General features: G+C 43.3%; 1 protein-coding gene across 1 annotated transcript; it reads left to right on the top strand.

Moving 5' to 3' along the window:
- The first annotated feature begins 4,950 nt into the window (after positions 1-4,950).
- On the top strand, positions 4,951-24,108 carry LOC146631421 (calcium/calmodulin-dependent protein kinase type 1D-like). The gene is made up of 12 exons (XM_085353664.1): positions 4,951-5,082; positions 8,743-8,843; positions 12,384-12,509; positions 12,638-12,712; positions 16,284-16,422; positions 16,595-16,718; positions 18,007-18,082; positions 19,700-19,812; positions 21,092-21,170; positions 21,725-21,812; positions 23,417-23,769; positions 24,045-24,108. Exons 1-12 carry the CDS (start codon positions 4,951-4,953, stop codon positions 24,106-24,108), a joined length of 1,470 nt encoding a protein of 489 aa, XP_085209790.1.
- Positions 24,109-24,577: the final 469 nt, after the last annotated feature.

Below are 24,577 nucleotides of genomic sequence, written 5' to 3' on the forward strand. Positions count from 1 at the left end.
TTACTCCTCGGATCCTGTAATTCTGAAATTTCTCGCTGTCTGTCTGAATGTAATAGAAAAGCCAGCCGGATGGAAACGCGCTGTAAATATAGTTGGACCGAAGCCTGTCAAGCCTGCGATACGTGTTTGGCACTGATGTTATTTAGCCTGGGGCTAATGTGGGATACGTGTGTGTCTGTGTGTGTTAGAGGTGGCCAAAAAGAGACATTATATACTTCAGTAGGAGGTGACATGCTTATTAAAACATTCTGGTAAAAGTATTGATTTAACTTTTTTACTCAAGTAAAACTGAAAGTGCAGGTTGTGAAAAATAGTCAAAGAAAGTAAAAAGTAGGACGTTTCTGTGCAAAACGGAACCTTGTGCTGTATTAATCTAATAAAATGATATTAGTATATGGTGCTGTGTTCCAAAAGGATAACTGGAGGTGAGCCTGAGGAAAGCAGGGAGGATCATCCAGTCACACTCTGTTCACACCACTTCCTCTTGTGTTATACTTATGTATATACACACATATACACATGTGTATGTATATATGTGCATGCATTCTTTTTATTTGTACATACATTCATGCCATTCATTGCTTTTTTTATATATATTTCTTATATTTTATTTATTTATTTTTTATGTTTCTTATATTTTGGACACCACTGTTGTTTGTGAAGCTTGCACACAAGAATCTCACTGACATGTGCTGCACCAGTGTACCAGTAATGTGATGTGACAATAAAAGTGATCTGATAGAAACTGTACCTCTGTCTAATTACCCCTGTTGTGAATCAGTTATGTAGAACATGAGCACAGATAAAGAAGGTGAATGTAAAGCAAACAGTTTTTGTTGCCTACACCGTAGACGGTGATTTAGGGAAAACTCACAATCAGATTTACAAGTATTTGAAAATTCTCTTGACAGTAACAAAGTAGTGAACGGGATTCTCCTTTGTGTACAGACGGTGTTCATGTGACCTGGGCCTGTGCTACAAAGCCAGGGTTTCTTACTGTCATTTGATTGGCTCACCCTAACATCAGTAGTCAGGAACACGAAGCTGGTTAATGGTTCTTAGTCGTGATGGGCGTGGCATTGGCAACATCTGACCAATCACAGTGAACTGCGGCTTTGCAAAGGATAATTTAGTATCAATAGTGCTTCATACGTGCAGTTTGGTTAATAAGGCCAGAAAAGAGCTTCCGTATTAACGACACATAGAATCCTCCCAGGGATCTTGCTGTCTGACCACAGAATCGACGGCTAATTAACGGGAGACTGAGAGACCAGTGTCGAGTGTTAAAAAACAGCTTGAAATTCTCAATTACCTTCGGCGCCAGCTCAAGGCTGGAGCCGAACAACAACTCCCTGATAACGACTGTGTTGAGTCTGTTCCTTCCCATTCCATGCAAGGCCACCTGGGTTGGCTGGAAGACTGTTTACTTAGCCTGGCAGGGCGAAGGACACTGTCTCAGCTGAACTCTGGACACGCACACACAGACATATACTGATACTGATAAGCACTCACTGACACATCACCCTCCCTACCCCGGATCCAACGCCACCTCCAACGCTTACCTCCCCCATGATGTGGACATCGGGTCAGCTGGAGGCGCAGTCGAAAGATTGCAGCGGTCCCAGATCAGATGTGCACACTGGAACTCTTTCCCATGTTGCTGTCTGTGTTTATTGTGTTATGGTGTGTTGATATCTGTGCATTCCTGTATTATCCTTCTGTGTTACACATTTCGATGTTTTTTTTCCTCGCTACCTGGCCTGACCTGTCTCCCCAATGTGATGTTTGTGTTGTATGTACGGTCGGAGGGCTGTCATCTCGGTTGTGGGCAAAAGACCTGCAACTGACAAATAAAGGCCATCTCATCATCTCATCTTCGAGGAATAGCGATGCTATTTTCCGGAGACTTGGCTGGTCACAGTGATCTCTTTGGACCTGGCCTGTTAACTTAAACCACAACACTGTGTAACAGCAGCAGTCTCTTGTGTTAAGTTGTTTTCGTTTATGCCTTCTCTTGTTGTCTCTGTGAATATTCATCTAATTAGGATAACTATAATAATGCAGTAAAATAGCTTACTGGGCAGCTCTTTGCATTAGCTAGTCACACATACATAATCTGCTTATCTGTGCTATCAATATCCTGCCTCTGAGAAACATTGTGTTGAGCTGCGTCTCTCACTGCTGAAGTAACCATGACCCAGCAGAGCTGAGATGTTGACACAGCTGAAACATACGTGGAGAAGGGGAATTGTGTGCAAATCTCCAGATGTGTGGGTAGACCTTTGTCATGTCAGAATATACAGACATGTGACAAACTAAAGGACAAACATGAAACACAACAAGTGCAATGTGTGTCAATGTTGGTTAGGTCTCATTCAAGCCCTGGAACCAGCCCTGGGCCTCTCATAAAACAATCTAACGAGCAGATACGCATTAAAAATATCTATCTATCTCTTAACAGTCCCCCTTTTTCATTTCTCCCCTGAGAAATGAACTAATCCCTTATTTATCCATTACATTTACTTACATGTTAAAAGCCTAGAATATAACATAAGTGATTCTGCTAAACAAAACAAAGCCTTTCAATTGCCCAACCCTACCTGTCCCCTCAACGGGTTGTATGTTTTCAATGTTTCCTCATTAGTTTGTCATAATTACTTCTATCCACAATTAATAAATGAAACAAATAAATCACGTTGTGAGACAGCACCTTGCATTTACACAAGGCTGTGATCTGCCCTAAATCCATGTCCTTCACCCCCTTTTCAACTAGAATCCCAGTTTAATTTTCTTTCAATCCCAGTTTAAAACTGACTTCCCTCAGCGCACACTGTAACTCCAAAAAGATGAAATTAGCTTTTGCTGGTAAAAGGTCCTACTTTACTTTTGTCACTGGTTTGGAAACAGCCTCTATAAAGTTAACCTGTTTCCTCTTTAAAAAGTTACCTCGTTTCTTCGTTAAACTCAGTCCTGGTTTCTTCGCCCCCTTTAACGGGTAACGCATATCTTTTATGCTCACATTTAACCTTTGTCTAACGAGCTTTCAGTGTCTTAGGCTGCGTTCACACTGCAGGCGAAAGCGCATCAAATCCCAATTTTTCAAATCCGAAAATGTTTTTGACCCTCTGCGACCCATATCCGATCATGGTGTGACAGTGTGAACGGCACAAATCCAATATTTTCAAATCCGATCTGGGTCACTTTCGTATGTGGTGCTGAATCCGATACATATCCGATGTTTTAGAAAGCGACTGCTGGTTTACGGTCAGGTCTTTTACGTCACTGACACAAGACAGACACCAATTATCAGCGCCGGAGGAGACATCGTGAAGGCTTCCTGGCCATCCGGTGAAACTGCTGGGAAGACAACGTGAACATTTTCTTTGTACTGTATAATCTGCAGATTCTGACAGAAATCTGCAGCTATCCTCTGAAGCAGCAGTAAGGATCATTATTAGGTTATTCACATTATTATGTAAATAACAAAATAAAGCAAAAATTGGGAAACGTAAAGTCCGAAGTCTTTATATTAAGGCCATCAGTCAAACATACTGCTGCTCTGGGTCTAAGCAGAGCGCGTTGTGTGTGACGTCTTCTTTTGCGCATGCGGGCGCTCTGAGCGTTCACACTAGAGCGCGTTTGCTGTCACATTTTATTTGTGGTGTGAACAAGCAGACAAAAACATCGGATTTGATCAAAAAATCGGAATTGAGCATCAAGACCTGCAGAGTGAACGCAGCCTATGAGTTAGCTCTGTGACAGATTAGCGCCCTGCTGTGGGTGGAGCCTGCCTCTTGCTCCATGGCAGCTGCAGTCGTGACCCTGATAAGCAGTGGATGAATGAAGAAACTGGATGCAGTAAATTCAGTAAATTGCATTGGTTTGGGGTAAATAACCAGACATTTACACAAAACATACATATTTGGCTATTATTTCAAACTGCTACGATTTTTGAAAACATTTGTTTTAGGAAATAATACTAATAATAATAATAATAATAAATTTTATTTGAGGGCACCTTTCAGAAACCCAAGGTCACCTTAGAAAAGAACAACATTAATAAAAGGAGCAATAGTCATAAAATACATAAGTTAAAATTGCAGAGCTTGACAACAGATAAAATCAGCACTAAAGCGAATAAGCCAGTTTGAACAGATGTGTTTTGAGCTGTGACTTAAATATGGAAAGAGAGTCAATATTTCTTAGTGCAGGAGGAAGAGAGTCCCAGAGTGAGGAGCAGAGCGACTGAAAGCTCTGCTCCCCACAGTGATGAGACGTGAGGATGGAACAGTAAGATGAACAGCAGATGAGGATCTGAGAGGGCAGGAAACAGTGTTGATCTGGAGCAGCTCACACAAATATGAAGGAGCAGATTTATGGACACACTTGTACGTGAGAATTACGATTTTAAAGTTTATCCTGGTTTCTACGGGCAACCATGAAGCTGCTGAAGAACTGTTGCAATATGAGCTCTTGACAGAGTAGGAGTTACGACCCGAGCTGCAGAGTTTTGGAGAAGTTGGAGTTTATGAAGGGACCTTTTAAGGAGACCAAATAAGAGGGAATTGCAGTAATCAATGCGGGACGTAATAAGACTATGGACAAGGACGGCAGCAGCATGGGGAGGAAGGAAGGGGCGGAGTCGGTTAATATTACGCAAGCGGAAGTAAGCAGACCGGGTTATGGAATTAATGTGAGACTGGAATGAAAGAGTATTATCAAGTATGACACCCAAACTCTTACCCTGAGGGGAGGGAAGGGTGGGAGAACTTGCCTCCCTGCATTCGTGCACTGTACTGAATAAAACAGGTAAAGTGTGATTTTTCTGGATGCAGCAGTTTCATTCGTTTGGAACTATCACTTTAATTATGCAGTCTCATCATCTTCTCAATCCTGGCGCTGTAATGTAAGCCCCATGGCTCTGTGAATGCAGCACTGTGGAAGAGATGAATGGGGAGGCCCCACCCCTGCTCAAGAAGAGGAGGAGCCACCAGAAACAGTCGGGTCACCACCGGGATACCTCAACCAACTGCGCACAGGTCCTCTGGCAAATGCTCCGTTTATTTCACGTCTGTGATTAAGGTAAGCGTTCATTTCAGTTATCCTCTCTCTCTGTTTACAAATCGTTTAATAACTGGACAAAAGAATTATCCTGTAAATAGGAAAACAAATGTAACTTTACATTTAATAAAACACTCTTGTCTCCAGCATAGATAATTAGCACTTGTGAAATGTTAAGTTATTGTATGTTATCAAATTTTCCACACAAGAAAACTAATGAAATATACACATGTCATAATTTAACATATCAAATCAAATCACTTTTATTGTCACATCACATGTGCAGGCACACTGGCACAGCACATGCGAGTGAAATTCTTGTGTGCGAGCCCCACAAGCAACAGAGATGTGCAAACACAACAACACAAACGAGCAAAATACAAGAATGGCCAACCTGAAACTAATAAATATATGTACAATATATAATAGTGTATGCATTTCTGGATGTGTATACTAAATATTTTCCTACGTGTGTGTGTGTGTGGTGTGTGTGTGTATACACATTTTTACAAATTAAATAGTTAAAAAAAAATTAAATAAATAAATAATAATAATAATAATAATAAAATATATAAAATATACAGAGTTGAATATGTGCAAAACGTTTAGTAAAATATGACGTTTAGTATGCACTGCCAATATTCAAGGAAGCTCAGTTTCAAGTCCACATAATAAAACAAGCAGTGTTTGTCAGGGGATATGGCAGGAGTGCAGGAGAAGGCAGGCTGGACGGGGAGATTAAGTAAGCACAGGTATTTATCGCTCTAATCCTCTGCCTTTTTGAATCCTGTGGCCCTGATAAGTAGAAATGGGCTTTGCCAGTGAGAAGTGAGCTCAGGCTTGGACATGCAACTGTTTATGTAACACGGGGGAACTGGGGTGACATCTTAAGGGTTGCAAAGGACTAGATAGGCTTAGGGTTCAGTCCTCCATTCTCCAAAGCATCAGATGTGTATAAACTCTATGTACATCCCCATCCCCAGGCTAAGAAATGAACTTTTCAGACCACTCTCTCATAATCGAGTAGATGTGTTGTTTAAATGTGCATATTTACATGCTGATAATAAAATTTCTCAGTTAGACAAGAACTAGTCAATCTTACCAATATACTATTTCAAAAAGAATAAACAACATATTGAAATAAACCTTTAAACACAAAATAACAGAAACACACCTGGAAGAAGACACAGGACATACACCTGAGTGTCTTAAATAAAATTTGCTGCAGGTAATACAAAGCAGAGAAGGACTGACAAATACACATCACTGACAGACGGCGTGGAGTGGACAGGAGTGGACCCAAAGGCAGACGAACGAAACGTGGAAACAGAACTAGATTGGAACTAAAAGCGTGCCTTTTATTATGGCCGAAAACAAAACATTAACCAAACATGAAAACCAACTAAATGAGAAACTAATCACAAGATCCTAAACTTGGAAAACGAAATAGACGAAAACCAGGAACACTAGAAAATACAAGAACAGTTGAGACTTGGGAAGTTAACAGATGATGAGCAGAGGGAGACACAGCTGACACACATGAACACACACAAAGATGTAGACTGTGACAACAAGAGACGTGGAACACGCAGACATAGGGAGACGGGGCGGGACACAAGGGAGGGACACAGACGACAGAGAGACAAGGACACACACAGAGGACAGATGGACAGACGGACACACACAGAGGACAGAGAGACACAAGGACACACACAGAGGACAGAGAGACACAAGGACACACACAGAGGACAGAGGGACAGACGGACACACACAGAGGACAGAGAGACACAAGCACACACAGAGGACAGATGGACAGACGGACACACACACAGAGGAAAGAGGGACAGACGGACACACACACAGAGGACAGCGAGACAGACAGACACACACAGAGGACAGAGGGACACAAGCACACACAGAGGACAGATGGACAGACGGACACACACACAGAGGACAGAGGGACAGACGGACACACACAGAGGACAGAGGGACACAAGCACACACAGAGGACAGAGAGACAGACGGACACACACAGAGGACAGAGGGACAGACGGACACACACAGAGGACAGAGGGACACAAGCACACACAGAGGACAGATGGACAGACGGACACACACAGAGGACAGAGGGACAGACGGACACACACAGAGGACAGAGGGACACAAGCACACACAGAGGACAGAGAGACAAGTACACACACAGAGGACAGAGGGACACAAGGACACACACAGAGGACAGGGACACAAGGACACACAGTGGACAGATGGACAGACGGACGCACACAGAGGACAGACAGACAAGTACACACACAGAGGACAGAGAGACACAAGGACACACACACAGAGGACAGAGACACAAGGACACACACAGAGGACAGAGAGACTCAAGGACACAAACAGAGGACAGAGGGACACAAGGACACACAGAGAAGGACAGAGAGACAAGGACACACACAGAGGACAGAAGGACACAAGACACACACAGAGGACAGAGACACAAGGACACACACACACAGAGGACAGAGACACAAGGACACACACAGAGGACAGACGGACACAAGACACACACAGAGGACAGAGACACAAGGACACACAGAGGACAGACGGACACAAGGACACACACAGAGGACAGAGGGATGCAAGGACACACACAAAGAGGACAGAGAGACAAGGACACACACAGAAGACAGAGAGACACAAGGACACACACACAGAGGACAGCGACACAAGGACACACAGAGGACAGACGGACACAAGACACACACAGAGGACAGAGACACAAGGACACACACAGAGGACAGAGGGATGCAAGGACATACACAGAGGACAGACGGACACAAGGACACACACAGAGGACAGAGGGATGCAAGGACACACACAAAGAGGACAGACGGACACAAGGACACACACACACAGAGGACAGAGACACAAGGACACACACAAAGAGGACAGACGGACACAAGGACACACACAGAGGACAGCGACACAAGGACACACACAGAGGACAGAGACACAAGGACACACACAGAGGACAGACGAACACAAGACACACACAGAGGACAGAGACACAAGGACACACACAAAGAGGACAGACGGACACAAGGACACACACAGAGGACAGAGACACAAGGACACACACAGAGGACAGACGGACACAAGGACACACACAGAGGACAGAGGGATGCAAGGACACACACAAAGAGGACAGACGGACACAAGGACACACACACAGAGGACAGAGACACAAGGACACACAAAGAGGACAGACGGACACAAGGACACACACAGAGGACAGAGACACAAGGACACACACAGAGGACAGACGGACACAGGGACACACAAGAACTGTCCTTTATACACATAGGTTTCATGTGCTTTGATGCTACAGTGCATCAAATGAAAACGCAGACGTTTGGTATTTTTCCTTTGTATAGCTGAATAAATGAAACCTCACTTACTGTAATGATTTATTTCAGCATCATATCGACTCAAACCTGACTCTGTGTACTGAGGCACAGTGCATCAGTGCACACAGTAACTACAGTCACTTAGTTATATGTAGACACTGGAATGCTGCAAACTTTGGCTCAGCAGCACTTTCACATGTGTTGCGTGGTGTAATGTATAAGTACATGTTTCCACTGTCAGCATGAATAACTGATGTGATTTGTGGTTGTTCAGGAAACTACGGCTAAGATGGGCCAGAAGGAGATTGTTTGCAGCTGGAAGAAAAGCACCAGTAACATCAAGGACGTGTTTGACTTCAAGGGGAAGATGGGCTCGTGAGTACTTTTCACTCATGGTGATGCTTCTGTGTGAGGAACCTCTAAGCCTCCCGGAGCACTCAACACACTTTATGCAACATTCACACAAGCCCTGCTTCTGTGTTTCTAGCTAACTAGCTTTCTAGCTAACATTCTCACATATTCAAAGTATCTTGCCTAGCAGAAGACCTGCTCTATCTGCTGAGCTGCAGGCACCCCAGACTACGGAAGCCGTTTCTGCCACAAAAAAGCATCCATAACTCAAAACTTTGAGTTATCTTTCTCAAAATTTCCGCTTATTAACTTGAAATTTCGAGCTAGCTCTGCCAATCAGTAATCTATGTGAAGACGATATATATTTTCACTTCCTTCTCAGTTGAAAAAGTTCTATATTGTTGTTTAGTAACAGGAGCTAATAAATCCAAAGTTGGTTTTCCACACAAACACATGAACAGAGAATGATGATGTAGGAACTGGTCTGATGTCACCAGTGGAAACAGGCTGAGCCGTGGAGCTGACAGGAGACAGGATGCATTTGCTTTCATTAACCTCTCTCAGGTACATCCCAGTCATGCTCAGGGCTGCAGTGCATGTGTGAACCTGTTACTATTGTACTGTTAGATATGCAGCTTCTGGGTTGGGACATTTGGATTGGCTGTGGCCTTTATGTGTGGAGTGTGTATGTTCCACACACCTGTGTGGGCTTCCTTTTGGTACAAAGGTGAGCATGTTACATTTACTGGTGATTTCAAATTGTCTGTAAGGTTGATAAAGTGTTGAATATGTATGCAGTAAATGAAATGTAACTTTGGTCATCATTAGGACCAGAACAGCGCTATAATGTGCCTCAGTTCCACAGTTCTCTGTGAATAATACACAATGTTAACACAATGTTATGGGAAATGAAAGAAGGTGATCCTTGCTGTGCTGCTGTTACTATCCAGATGGGAGTATGCTGTCTGCAGAATGCAGATAATTGTGTCACCCACTCCCAGATTTGGTGTGCAGAGAGTGAAGACTGTTTTCCCCTTGTTCCACATAGGCCACATCTCTGTATCACCTTCATGTGATCTGAGGGCAACTGGTGGATAGTTGTAAGCTCTGACAGCGCTGCCTCAGTGCAGGAAGCAGGCAGAATGCTTTCCACATGCCCAGTATTTACTGGTTAGGCTGAGGCTACTGTTTCCACACTCTGAAATGGTTACTTCGTAGACAAACCCGAATGGAAAAGTTATAAATGGATACAAGACAGTTGGTTGTAAAGGTTTCTCATACTGTTTAAAAGTGTTTTGGCTGCTAACCTGGGAGATACTGGCAGTGTTGGGAAGGTTACTTTTAAAATGTATTCCATTACAGATTACAGAATACATGCCCCAAAATGTATTCTGTAACGTATTCGTTACGTTACTCAATGACAGTAACGTATTCTGAATACTTTGGATTACTTAATATATTATCATGCTTTTTACAACAACGTGAATGTACTATTGCTGTGTGATTTATTACTGTTACTGAAGGTCCGCGACTCCGAACTGTAGTAAAGGGACCTCTGACTAATACGGCGGGGTCCCTGTCGGCTCGTAGCCGAAAAATAGCTTTACTTTGTTGTGTGGGTCAACTTTTCTTGCGAGAGACAGAGCGAGGCGTTGAAAGGCTGCTCCAACGGAACTTATTGTTTTCGGAGGAAAACACGAACACGGTGTACAGTCGAGTCTTAATAGCTTACTTACAGCTGGGCTCGTCAGGCTCTCTTCTTGGCTGCAGTGGTTATTATTATATTTACATGCTTCCAGCTCCCGTTTTTCCTCGATGACAACTCGTACCTTTCCACTCGCCTTTTTCTCCCTCCTCGCGCTCACAGACCCATAACGTGTATGGCAGTCCATTCTCCCTGCAGCACGGACTATACTGCCCATGATGCTACATTCTTTAGAGCTATGCTTGTAGCATTCTGCCTGTTAGCTTAGCACAACAACAACAACAACAACGAAAAGGCGCTCTCTCACCCAGGAAACACGCAGTCGCAGAGAGAGAGAGAGCGTCGCCCTGTAACCATGGCAACCGTAACGCTGCCGCCTGTAACAACAGCACGTAGCTGTCAAACAAAACCCAAACAGTCCTGACCCGCGACAAAATGAAACAGGAAAGTACCGCAGTGTAATCCATTTATTTCAACAAAGTAACTGTATTCTGAATACCACCTTTTTAAACGGTAACTGTAACGGAATACAGTTACTCATATTTTGTATTTTAAATACGTAACGGCGGTACATGTATTCCGTTACTCCCCAACACTGGATACTGGCTTCACTAAATCAGTGAAGAGCAGCAACGTATTAAATTAACGTTAGGAGCTGTTTAAGAGCGAGTTAATAAACCCGTCACAGAGTGCATGAGTAAGGCTCCTGTGTGTGAGACGTCAGTCTGAGAACATCCTAGCACTGCTTCATTACAGGATTAAGTGCCTGGCTGCCTACACTTGTGAATGGATGTGCTGAATGTACTTAAAGGCAGGTGTTATGAACAGGTGTCGGCGTCTGTGTGCAGGTCAACACGTGCTGTTCCTCAGGAAATGTAGAGCAGATTTGTTGTACACAAAGTCAAATGAAGTGGTGTTTATACATCATTCTTCTAGCCTCGGTCATCATTCAAAGCACCGCGTTGTATGAGACGTGTTTATTGATTCATACACACACACATTAAACAGTGTTTATCTCATAGCCACAGCGACAGCTGATTTAGAATCAGCAGGTAACAAACATGTTTGGATGGTGGAGCCAGGATAAAAACCACACAGGAAACGCAGGAACGGTTCGAAACCAGAACTTTGCTGCTGTTAAAGTTCAGTCTGGTGGTGGTGGGGGGTTGGCATCAGTGTGAACGTAAGGAGGTAATTGTTGCTTTAATGTTAGTTTCTCAAACATACCACCAGATGGTATTTACTTTACAGTAGGTCAGGGGTGTCCAAACCCAGGCCTGGAGGGCCGGTGTCCTGCAGGTTTGAGATCTCACCCTGGGTCAGCACACCTGATCACATAATTAGTTCATTACCAGACATGTTGAGGTCATTTAGCCACTTAAATCAGCTGTGTTGGATCAAGGACACATCTAAAACCTGCAGGACACCGGCCCTCCAGGCCTGGGGGTGGACACCTGTGCAGTAGATCATTCCTCCACTGTGTCAATTAGTGCTCATCTGAATCGCTTTCTATGAAATGATATGATCGAAGGGTTTTGGTCTTGGATGATGTGCTTGCCACTGTCCTAATTAAACTTAGTATTTCTTTCACCCCTTTGAATTTTACCTGTTAAAAAGCAAACCCAGTATAAATGCTTTCAAATGAGGTAATAAAGAAGTCGTGGAGCTTATGTTTGAGCAGCTAGCCCCTGCTTGTTCCAGGGGTCTGTAGTACTGCTGGATCCATCACCCTGGGAAGATGTTTCTGTAGATCTCTGAGAGGATTGTAAGAACAAACAAAATAAAACTGTTAACCAAGATAAAGTTGTTTCTAGCATTTGATCAGGCTGTCATTAATCCTCTTTGATGTTTTTGCACAGGGGCTCATTTTCAGAGGTTTTCATGGTGAGAGAGAAGAAAACTGGGAAAATGTATGCTCTGAAATGTCTGAAGAAAAAACATCTCGCCCATAGCAACCTAGAAAATGAAATAAATGTGCTGAGGAGGTAACAAACACACACACTTATTCAAATGTGTAATGAATAAAGTCTAGCGGTGACTAGTTCTGCTGCCTAACATGTCAAAGGTTAAAGAGAATAAGAACGAGTTATCCTCCTGTTTCTTACTATTTCAGGATAAAGCACGACAATGTGGTGGGGCTGGAGGATTTCTACGAGAGTCGAACACACTACTACCTGGTCATGCAGCTGTAAGTGGAACTGTTTAGCTGACTTTCTATTAATGTTTACCTTGAAATAATGCAACACTGACAATTATTACTGCAGTATAATCTTACATTAACAATGCGAGTACACAGTGTGTACAGAACAGTAACAATTCAGCCTTTTTTGCTAAAATAGGCTGAATTATTGTTCAAATTGAATAAATAATATTGGTACAAACTAATATAGCTATGTGTCGTTCCTTCATGCCACCAAGCCTTTAACCCCTTAAAGGCTAAAATGATTTTTTTAAATGGAGTTTATTGAACCATCTGATAACTTGTATTATTACCATTCTTTGCTCATTATTGGCTGTTTTCCAAAATACACCAAGCTGTTATATTTCAAATCAAAAACAAAAAGGTCGGCTTTAATCTTTAATCAAATATCCACATTCTTCTCTTTCCATTTCTATTTGCATTGTTCACAGAACCACTGCGGCTGCTATAAGACAGAGATGTCTTCAGCTGGCAGTTTAATACAGAACATCCAGTTCTCCTTAATGATGTGCTGTTACTCCTTAGGGACCCCCATTCTTTGCTGCCACAACTCGTCAATAAACGGGTCCAAATCCAATATTTTACCACCTTGTATGGATGAGGCGGTTGTAGCAGACCTTTTACTATCTTTACACAAGAAACTTTAAATATTTAGAAATCCGTGTTTCCTCCAAGCTGATAGAGTTGTTCAGCCTTAATTTTATTCTGTTGCATAAGTCGGGAAAAGATGATTTAAACTGCTGGATCAGCCTCTGCATATCACTCTGTGGATGGACGGCAACAGTTAAATGGCTTTCTTAAAATCAATGATCTTATCTCAACAATCCCAGTTGTGCTGGATGCTGTCTCAGCCACCACAGGGCTGGGTACATGCTGGACAAGTCTATCACAGGGCTAACAAACAGAGACAGACACCTACAGCCAGTTTAGAATCACTAATTAACCTGAGCTCACTAACTGCATGTTGAAGGAAGCTGGAGTATGTGGAGAGGATCCACGCAGACATGGGGAGAAGTGCACACAGAAAGGATTTGTACCCAGGACCTTGTTGTTGCGAGGCACTGCTAACCACTGTGACACTGTGCATTCAACGTTACACTTTACAAAACCCCAAATCTCAAGGAGGTCTACAAGCACGAACATAGAGTCAAACACCTTAAAACACATTGTTTACCCTCAGTCCAATTCACTGTGGTTAGAAAGTGAGACGTGCACTTTATCAGCCCATCTATCCACAAACACCACTGCTTTCATTGCTCTACAGCTTCAGCCTCCTCAGACTTCATCATCAACAATAAAACATTAAGCTTCACGTCTTGGAAAAATCAAAGGAATTACTCAGCTTTATTGCTGTGCTAAGGAAACTCATAAACACACAAGAAAAGAAAACTTTGAGCTAAAGAACAGGAAAACATAGAAATGTGGAATCTAGCACCTACAGGTGAACCACAGAACTGCAGAATACGCAGCATGACAATGCAACAACAAGTAGACGGAGACTAAGGACATCAATGCACACAGGGTAACGAGAGGATGGGCAACAGGTGGGAGCACAGCTGGAACTTATACAGACTAACAGGACAGGAGAAGCAAAAGTGAAGACTGGACAAGAGACTCAAAATAAAACAGAAAGTACAATAAACACAGAGACAAACACTAAGATGCTGGGACAGGACAGAAATAGACATGAGGAGAAGGCCGACTAAACGTGGAACGTGGAGCACCTATAAGGTTTCTGTTGTCATGGTCGACTACCAAGTCTGAGCGACGAAAGCAGAGCAGATGTAGAACCCTGCGTGGCAGGCATGGGTGGAGGCAGAGACCCTCAGATGGCTTGGCTGGAGGCTGGTGATGGTGGCGGAGACCCTCGGAGGACAGAACTGGAGGCTGACGAAGGCGGCAGAGGCAGGGACCCGACACAGACGGAGGTGCCCTGGTACGGGTGGAGCAGGGCCAGACGGCCACACGGTGACCTCTGACCTGGGCAGAGCAGGACCTGAAGGTAAGAGATTACCTCAGGCTCGGGTGGAGCCTGACCAGACAGTGCAGAGACCTCTAGTGGGACAGGACCAGACATTGTGAAGACCTCTGGCAGAGCAGGACAAAGTGGCGTGGAGAGCTGTGGTGGAGCAGGACCAGGTGGCAGCAGTAAAAACTGCTAAATCTTACCAGTCCAAAGAAAACCCAACATTTACACAACTGTGTGCAACTACATTAATACCCGTATCACATCTGGAACATGACCTCTGTCTGTGCAAAGTCTGATGTGAAGTATGTAATACTAGATTACCACGTCTCCTCACAATGTTCATCCCAGGACACCTGCATAATGATCTTCTATTAGATCATTATAGATAATCCCTATGTGCACCTGCATGTGATGGATATGGAAATGGGAATATGCATACACAGAATTCAGCTACGTAGTACTTCACAATCTATTGCTTGCTGCTGCTGCTGCTGCTGGTAAGGTTAATAGTATAATTATAATGCACATATTTTCCCTCAGCCCCCTCTCTGTCTTTCATTCTGTCCTCTTCATGTTTAATGTCTCAGTATGGAGGACTTCTGAATGTAGACATGGTTCCATGAGAGGGGCCTCAGGTCACTCTGCACTACTGAGCCTCACAAAATATCCCCTGAAGTGGACCAGTCATCCACTCATGAACAGGGGGCTGGCCGCATCACCAGCAGCAAAAGGAGAGGCGAAGGAGACGGGATGTCTTCAGTGGCTTGCAGGGGACCAGGCCTGGCACTGGCAAAGAAAGTGACGGGACCACTCAGGTCTCGGTTGGGTGGTGAGGGATCCACAGGCACTGGTGGAGCAGGAACCATGGATTCAGGGCGCTCAGGCACAGACACAGGGGGAGCCATGGACCCTTGAGGCATTCTGGATCTCTCAGCAAAGAAGACAGGTCCCACTGCAGACTGGGGTTGTAACAGTGCTGGGTGGGACCCTCCAGATTGTTAGGACGCACCGGTGTGTGTGTGTTGGGCATTCAGCCAGCTCGGTTTGCACAAGCTACACCGCAAAATCTCCAGTGTTACATTAACACTGGAGAGTGTCTATATGTGTCCACTCTTTTGAGTGTTAAATGAACACTTTTGACAGTGTTGTATGTTTAAAAGTAACCTAGTCAGTTTTCAAGATTTACAAAGACTAACACTGAGCAGTGCTGATTTTCTAACACTGGAATATTTCTAACATTTTGAGTTATTTTCTAGTGTTAGAAAACCAGCACTGCTCAGTGCTACTTTGGCCTTAGCGGTGCAAGTTTCTCTCCTTGTTTGTTAAACAGAGAACTGGCAGTACTGTATGCAGTTAGTGAGCACAAGGGTGCTGATTTCAGATGGCTCTGATTCACACAGATGATGGACAAACCTGTCACAGGCACATTTCCTAAATGCTACTCGAAGTCTGTTTGCACAGCGGAACAACATTTTCGGTTATTATATCATTCGATGGACCATGGTCGTCCTTAGTCTACCGTCCTGCAGAAGTTCAGAAGACCTGATTGCCAGACATAAACGCTGATAACTCTTCTTCTGTTTTGTGCAGGGTATCAGGTGGGGAGCTGTTTGATCGCATTTTAGACAAAGGTGTTTATACTGAGAAGGATGCCAGCAAAGTGATCAAACAGGTGCTGCAGGCTGTCAGCTACCTGCATGAAAACAGCATTGTGCATAGGGATCTTAAGGTAAGACTCAAAAGAGCCACCATAACAAAGACAAACATGCTCCCAGTAGCAAAGTGAAAGCCACAGATGTTGACATGTTTGGTAAAATGACTTTAACAGATGTTTAATGAGTGTGTTTGAACATTTTAGGTACGTTTCTGTATTTCATGTCTTGCTTTTCCTGTTCTCTCAGCCTGAAAACCTGCTGTACTATAATACAGATGAGAATGCAAAGATTATGGTGAGTGACTTTGGTCTGTCTAAGACGCTGGAGCATGGAGTGATGTCTACAGCCTGTGGAACACCAGGATATGTTGGTGAGTTAACCATTTCTCTGCATATGTAATAGACTGACATACTTACTGTTTTTCCCTCTGCAGTGATAGACCATTTGTACATTGTTGCTGTGGGAAAGCACCATTTTACTGTACTACAGCTTAATACCACAAACAATTACTTTGGTCAAAATCTCATCACACTGGAGCAAGAAAAAACCCAGTTTTCATAAATCAGACAGTTATTGTGTATGTGCTGAATGACAGTACGTAACCTCCCAGGAGTCACTGGGTGGGGTGCTCCATCGTCCTGCTGAGAGGCTTCAGTGCTCATGTGGGCAGTGACAGCACGAACTGGAGGGCTCGTTTTGATTTATTGTGAACGTAACGAGCAGGTGGAGCAGCAGGAAGGGAACTCTGGTCAGCTCTGTTGTTTTTTATGTGATATATAAATAAACTGGACTTTGATCTTATTATTATTGAAAATGTCGTGAAATCGATCCATGTAGAGCAGAGTCACAAACCAGAAAAGTGCAATCAAACGATGAGTTTATTAACAGCCCGGAGAAAACATCAACATATGTCTTCTGACCAAAATACAGGCTGTGGACACTTATACAGCAGTGGGGTACACGCCCCCCCATGGCGTCAATGACAGATTAAAATAGGTTCCAGACATTAGTCACAGTTAATCGTACATCTTGTACATCTTTAATAGCTATAAACAGACATAGAACTTCTCATTTTGATAACACCTTCCATACAAGTAATAATCTTAAGCCCTCAGGGTCTCTGAGGCTAATTATTGACTCTGCTCATCTGTTACCAAGTAGAATAAAATGCAACAGGTTTGCAACAAGAGGCTGGAAACATTTGGGCCTCTGCTCAGGCCTATTCCTAGATTATATGTATGTACTGTAAGCATGCATTGCAGTTATCCTTCTATGTTCCAGTTTCCCTCAGCATGTATCACCTGGACAGTCACGCCAGTGAAGCTTAAGACCCTCAATGAACCGAACATCAACTCAAAATAAGCTCAGATATGCAATGTGTATAAAATACTTCTAACCATACTTGTAATAAAAGTTAACATAATGGAAGGATCCTCAAATGGACATCTTCAGTAAACAGCTGTAATGCAGTATCAATACTGTGAGAAATATTATTAGATGGAATAATGCTGTAAAAGGCAACTTTTTGCCTTTTCTTTTGAACCATATATTAACTTAGCTTTAACACATTAGCTTTAACGAGACTTTTTCTGGAGTGGAAACAGTGTGTTGTTTATAATGGTGCTTATATTGCACGTTGTTTGTCCTGCTTTCTGCAGCTCCGGAGGTTTTGGCCCAGAAACCCTACAGCAAAGCAGTGGATTGCTGGTCAATTGGAGTCATCACTTATATTCTGTAAGTACAGGCCTGCACGTTCATAATAACATGGCTAACTGTATACATGAATATTCACTGATCATTTATGGAGAACTGCGAACATTCATCAGTTATTGATTTTATTCATATTCCAAAAGTCAGAAGTACATGAACACTTGTACAATATTAGAGTCACCACATACTGCAGTATTTACTTCCACTGTGTAACTGTGGCTCCAGCAGTAGCTGGAGCTGGAAGGTTGGGCACTGAACACGAAGCTGTGTGCTCCACAGCCCAACAGTGTGAAATATAAATAAGACCAGAAGGATCTGTAAAGCTCATCAACTCATCAAAGACGGGATCAAATGATCTCTTCTGTAAAAGCATCCATACATCATAGAAAATCGATCAAATGTTGAAAATGAGACAATTTACTAATTTTAGAAAAACATCAGCTCATTCTGAATTTGGTGGCAGCAACAGGTACCGAAAGGTTGGGCGGGGCCACGTTTACCACCGTGCAGCATCCACACTTTTCATAATGTCTGGGAGCTGAGGAGGGAGTCGTTTGGATTTGGGGAAAGGAATGTCGTCCTCATCTCGTATGTGAACGTAGCTGCTGTCGTGGCTCTTTGTCTGTGCAGAGCCTGCAGAAAGTGTTGTGTGGAGGGGAACGCATCTTCTCTGAGCTTTGGTACAAAGATGGCAGCTGCATTTCCTGATCATGTTCACAGAGAGCTTTAGTTTATGGCGTGGTTCAACAGGTCACATACAGTGACGTGCACGACAGAAGGATGCTGTTTTTAACTACGCACACAGATTTCCCCAGTTTCCTGGAATCGTTTGAGGATATATTGCACTGTTTTTCTTTTCTTTTGTGGCCCTCTACCAACTTCAAGTGAGAAATGTTGCTGCCATCATATTCAATGTATCCATCTCAAATAGCCAGTTTTTGAACTTTTCCAGTTTGCATGAATATTTGTACTGTTTATGAGACTGGGGAAAGCTGCAGTCAGCTGGATGATGGAGCATGCATCAACATATGGTATAACTATATACCATTCATGTTTTATTAATGTGTGCTCACATGAACTTTACAGGAAGCCTGGACTGTTTTCATATTTTCACTAGCCAGTACTCAGACATGTAATGTATCTGTCTCAAATTACAGCTCCTCAGTGAAAGTACTTTTATATTTAATAGTCTGAGACATTTATGCTCAAACGCTGCTTCACAGCTCCGTGTCGATAGTCCATAAAAAGAAGAAAAGTGTTTGATAAATGAAGCTGAAATTTCACAGCCCTCACTATCAATGTTCATATTTTCTGTTGTAACATTTTTATCCAAATCAGAGATGGTTGAGCAGAAGGTGGATTTGAGACCCAACAGTGTCAGTTTAAGCATTTCTTTGTCCTGCTGTGTAAATCAGTGCAGCTTGTTTCACGCTGCTTAACAACATTTCTGTGAATGTGTTTGTGCTGAAAGGCTTTGACCGCTCTGCCCGTTTACTACAGTAGCTGAGGAAACCCAGCAAATTGATGAAACCCGCGTCAGGGCATATTGTATAAATGTCATATAAGCATGACGATGGCTGCTAAAGTAATCCAGAGTTGATCCAAATCGGCGGTATCTGAAAGGCTGTGTGTGTGCTGCAGGCTCTGTGGCTACCCTCCATTCTTTGAAGAAAACGAGAAGCGCTTGTTTTCAAAGATCATGAGAGCTGAGTACGCCTTTCATTCGCCCTTCTGGGATGACATCTCCGAATCAGGTATGCTAACAGCTACACACCACAGTTTTCAGTACTGACCCTCCTCTTTCCTTCATTAGTACTCGATGTAAATAGCTGAGACTGGGTCAGATAAACCACAAGAAATATGACAACCAGTCCTTTTTCTAACACACTTACATTACACTAGGTTGCACTGTTTCACTATCATTTAAAGAGGGAATTATTCATGTGACTGTACAGACTAAGTTCCAAACCTGGCAAAAATCACATGCAGGATCTAAAATCACAGCTTCCCGGGAACATTAGCCTGACACTGATCCATCATGCAGATGTCAGTATGAGAACAGTGCAAATCTTGATCCACCTCGTTTCTTTATATTTGACCTCCAAGGAACCAGACTTTCTTGTCATTTTCGCCCCTCAGCTGTAAAAGTGTCAAGTGTAGACACTCAAGTTTGTGCAATAACTCGGCAATGAGGCAACTTAGGAGCTTCAAACTGATACCACAGGTGTATCTACTAAAAATCTTGGACCAGTTTGAATCTCAGTGACCTTGCAATGAAGGTCAAGGTCAGAGGTCAAGTTTTATGAACATCTAAAAGGAACAGTGAGAAAGCAGACAGACACGCTGACATGACTGGGAAGATAGAAATCCAAACAGACCAGACACGGAGATGCAGGGAGGCAGGAGTACTCCACCCAACAAAAGCCACAGCGGAGTAACACGAGCAAGCAAACATCAGCGTGATCTGTCCTGAATACAGGGAGCAGAGCAGTGATTGTTCCAGCTGTGGTGGCCTTACTTTTGTGAACAAACACAGCATTGCTTATCCTCTTCCTCTTTGAAAAACTCCACTTTGAACTCATAGAATTTACATCAAACAAACAAGCTTTATTAGTCACATACACAATCATGCAGAGTACAACATGCAGTGAAATGTTTTGTGTGTGAGCTGCGGACAGGCTGCAGACGTAGCCGGGCCTTTCCAGGGCTTGGTTTTAGCATGGGCCATCAATCTGCTCCGATCGCTCAGCAACAACAAGGCACTTTCATCCAGGACACTGCTGCTTTTCTACAAGTCAACCTTCTGTGTGAACTCTAGATAATCTTGTTGTGAGAGTCCAATCAATCAGCAGCCGTGTTTGGCACCACCGAGCATCCTCCTGTTTGTGGGTTCACACGTTCTCTTCATATGCAGGTGTTCCTAATGAAGGGCTTTAGATGTGTTTTCGAGAGCTTTAATAAAACTGTGTGTAACATAGAGGAATCATGCTACTGTACGCTGAACTGAACTCTGTCCATATTATGTGTCAACAGCCAAAGAGTTCATCAAGAACATGATGGAGAAAAACCCCACTAAACGCTTCACCACTGAACAGGCACTCAGGCACCCCTGGTTAGTGCTTTGCCTCTTAAATGTCGTAATGTTTTGGACAATGATTACACATTTTAAACCACATAATCAACATGTGACTGAAGATAGCTTTCTGCTTGATTTATGAACAAAAGTATCAGCTGTTTATGAATTACAGTCTTTTTCTGAGAGACTCAAAAGTAATTGGTTAGTTGATATAGAAGCAGCTTCGTGGACACGTGAGAAACTGATCTGGTCTAATATCTGGGGTTCATTCCAAGTCTTCAACTATTTGGTTGTCAGCAGGATGAAAAACCAAAATAAGGGAGATAGCAAACATTGTATGATTGGCCAAATCAACAATCATTCTTAAAAAGAAGGAAAGTTATGGCCAGCTATGCAAGACAAAGGCCTGAAAGACAGAAGACAGACCTCGGTTAAGAGAGAACACATTATGTTTGTTTGTCTTACTACTTTTGAGCCTCGGAGAATGTGGAACAAAGACTAGCTCTATCTGCCCGATGATGGTGTACAGACGCAACATTGTCCAAATACCCAAGAACCTAACTGTACGTCTGCTCATGTTACCCTCGCAGGATTGTTGGAGACACAGCTAGAGACCAGGACATTTATCAGTCTGTGTGTGAACAGTTGGAGAGAAACTTTGCCACATCCAAATGGAAGGTAATGGCTAATCAGGGCTCTAGAGTGCGACCAAATTGGTTGCAAATGCGACCAAATTTTTCAGTGGTGCGACAACAAAAAAATATTTGGTTGCACCTGTGCGACCAAATGTTCGGGTAGCAAAAAAAATAAAAATAAAAAATCTGCAACCTTCCCTGTGGTCAACAACAGACACACATTTTGCCCCTATCGTGGACTAAACCAATCAGAGATAGTCAGGGGCGGGACCTCTCTGATTGGCCGTGGTCCAGTTGAAAGTGCAGGTGGAAGTGGGAGGCGAGTAGCTTGAATAAAGCGTTATCAACTCATTAGATCCTGAATCGACTTTTAAACATAACTGTGTTTTGCCAGAAACCAGTTCAACAACAACCAAACAGCAGATGAGAGCAGGTACACGGTCCACACAAAGACGTAAACACAGACCCGACGCATCAGGATCAGCTTTGTCTTTCTCGGCTTTCTCACCCGCCGGCCCGTAGACGGACACGCTGTCGGAGCTTGTTCAATACTGAAGAAATTTAAACTTTATATGCAGAACATTGTAGAATATTTTTAAGGTTATCTGCTATAAAAAGTCAGACCAGGAAAATCTCCTTCATGTTTTTCTGTTTTATTCTCAGTTACTTTCACACAAAGGCATCTGCTGTGATGCTCACAATTCTGATGAAGTCAGTGCTGATAAATGATCAGAATTATAATATTTCTGACTGTCTGAGGCTAAGTTGCATCGAATCGGGACTTTGAAAACCGGAATCGAATGGATTGTAGAAATCAGTGATGATACCCAGCCCTATGAGCAGCCTAGGCACGACAGAAGTGGATGTAGCTGTAATAGGAAAAGAACTATTGCTAACTTTTCTGTTAAGGCCTGATGCTTCTGAAATTCATAGCCAGTGCTCTGACACGGTGTCATCAATCTTTGAATGCTGAAAAAGCACAGTGTATCCAGAAAAACACATTATATCAATTATTATAAAATCTGTGTGCGCCTAACTTTTGTACCGGTACGCCCATGGCAAAAAGTTAGTCTAGAGCCCTGCTAATGATTGGAAAGGTGACTACATACGCCACGGGTGTCAAACACCGGGCTGGGGGCCCAGAATTGGCCCAGCAGAGACTCCAGTGCAGCCCATTGGACGACTCTGGAAAATGTGCATAAATTGTAATATTTTCACAAGTTTTACTGCTTTTCCTGTTGATGGAGAATCCCCTTCAACTGCCATTCACATGTATTAACACAAACATGTTAATCCATAAAACATCTGCTATAAGGATTCCATTAAGACATTTTAATATTGATGGAATTCAATATAATTCTATCAATAAGTAGTTCAAATTAAAGAGGATAGAGGAATCCTAAAACAAATGACTTATGCCGTATGAGAAAACAAAAACAGTATGTCTAAACAAACTTGCACTGCGTACCTGTTCCACCTCTATAGACGTACAGACCTAGTAAAGTTTCTGAAATAATGGAATTATGAACATATGTTCATAATTCCAGCAGGAGTTCTCTAAAAGACACTTTTGCTATGCTAGATGTTTTTCTATACAAGATGCAGGCTGCACCAGTAGTAACTGCTCACTTTGTGGATCTCCAACAGCAAGCCTTCAATGCAGCCTCTGTAATCCAGCACATGAAGAAAATGCAGTTGTCCCACAGCGTGCCCTCCACACCCGCCCTCCCCATACCGAACATCAAACCAGAGTCCTCGTCCCAGAACGACTTGGAGCCTGTGAGAAGCTGCCAAGATCAGGCAGACCCCCTTGACCCCAATGGAAACCCTGTCCAGTCTGCTAGTCTTCTCTCCTGGAGTGACTGTGACCTGGAGACAGGACTGTGTCCTTCACTGAGAGCCAGTCAAAGCGAACCAGGAAGTCCTCTCAGCACTGAGGAGTCCAGACAAGTTCATACCTTCCATTCAGAGAATGATGCTCTCTTTTTCCAGTCTCAGAGGTAATTAAACTGCTGACCCCTTCCAGCTGCCGTCTGATGTATCAGATAGAGAGAAATAACTAGAATTAGATGGCCAGAGTAAGGAGCAAACATGCTGTTTTAGGCTTTTCCAAACTGCACTACATCTTTGTTTACTTTGCTTCTTTTATGTGTATATTTATACTGTTTCAAATGATGCTTAAATTGGTAAACTGATTATTAAGACCTCCAGAGTGATGCTTTATATAATTTGCCATCCATTAGTTGGCTTTGAATAAATCCTGAGTGTGTTGCAGGCTCGATGCAGTGGCTCCGGGGAAGGACCAGCCGCTTCAGTCTGGTGTGTGCTGCATCATGTGATTTGATGACGAGATGCAGGTAAATGGCCCCGTGTGTATCCACGTTTAAATGTCAGCTGTACTTAACAGCCATAACACCCAAACCCCCTCTCTAATATTGTGCAGGCCTCTTCTTGCTGCCGTAACAGCTCTGACCCATCAGGGCACCGACAAGGAACCTTTGGCGGTGTCCCGTGGCGCCTGGCACATCTCCCGGGTATTTCCTGAGTTGTTCCTGAGCAGTGTCTACAGTGTCCAGAGACCACAGCTGTCTACCAATGCTTTAGAGGGATGTGCTTGATCAGCAAAAATATTTAGGTGGGAGGTACCAAACAAGCAAGTCTGGCTACCTGCCCACTACGTCTGGGTGCAAGCTTTGGGTAACCGTTGGGGCAGTGTCAGGCGACGCGAGGTCGAGAGACTGTCACGCCCACAGTTGAGAACAAAGGTCTTAATATCCAGCCTTATGCGAACACTGATCAGAGTGCTAC

This window comes from Diplotaxodon limnothrissa, linkage group LG5 (genome assembly GCF_057381915.1).
Source record: "Diplotaxodon limnothrissa isolate DT_005_m linkage group LG5, D_limnothrissa_male_GT1.1, whole genome shotgun sequence".
NCBI lineage: Eukaryota > Metazoa > Chordata > Actinopteri > Cichliformes > Cichlidae > Diplotaxodon > Diplotaxodon limnothrissa.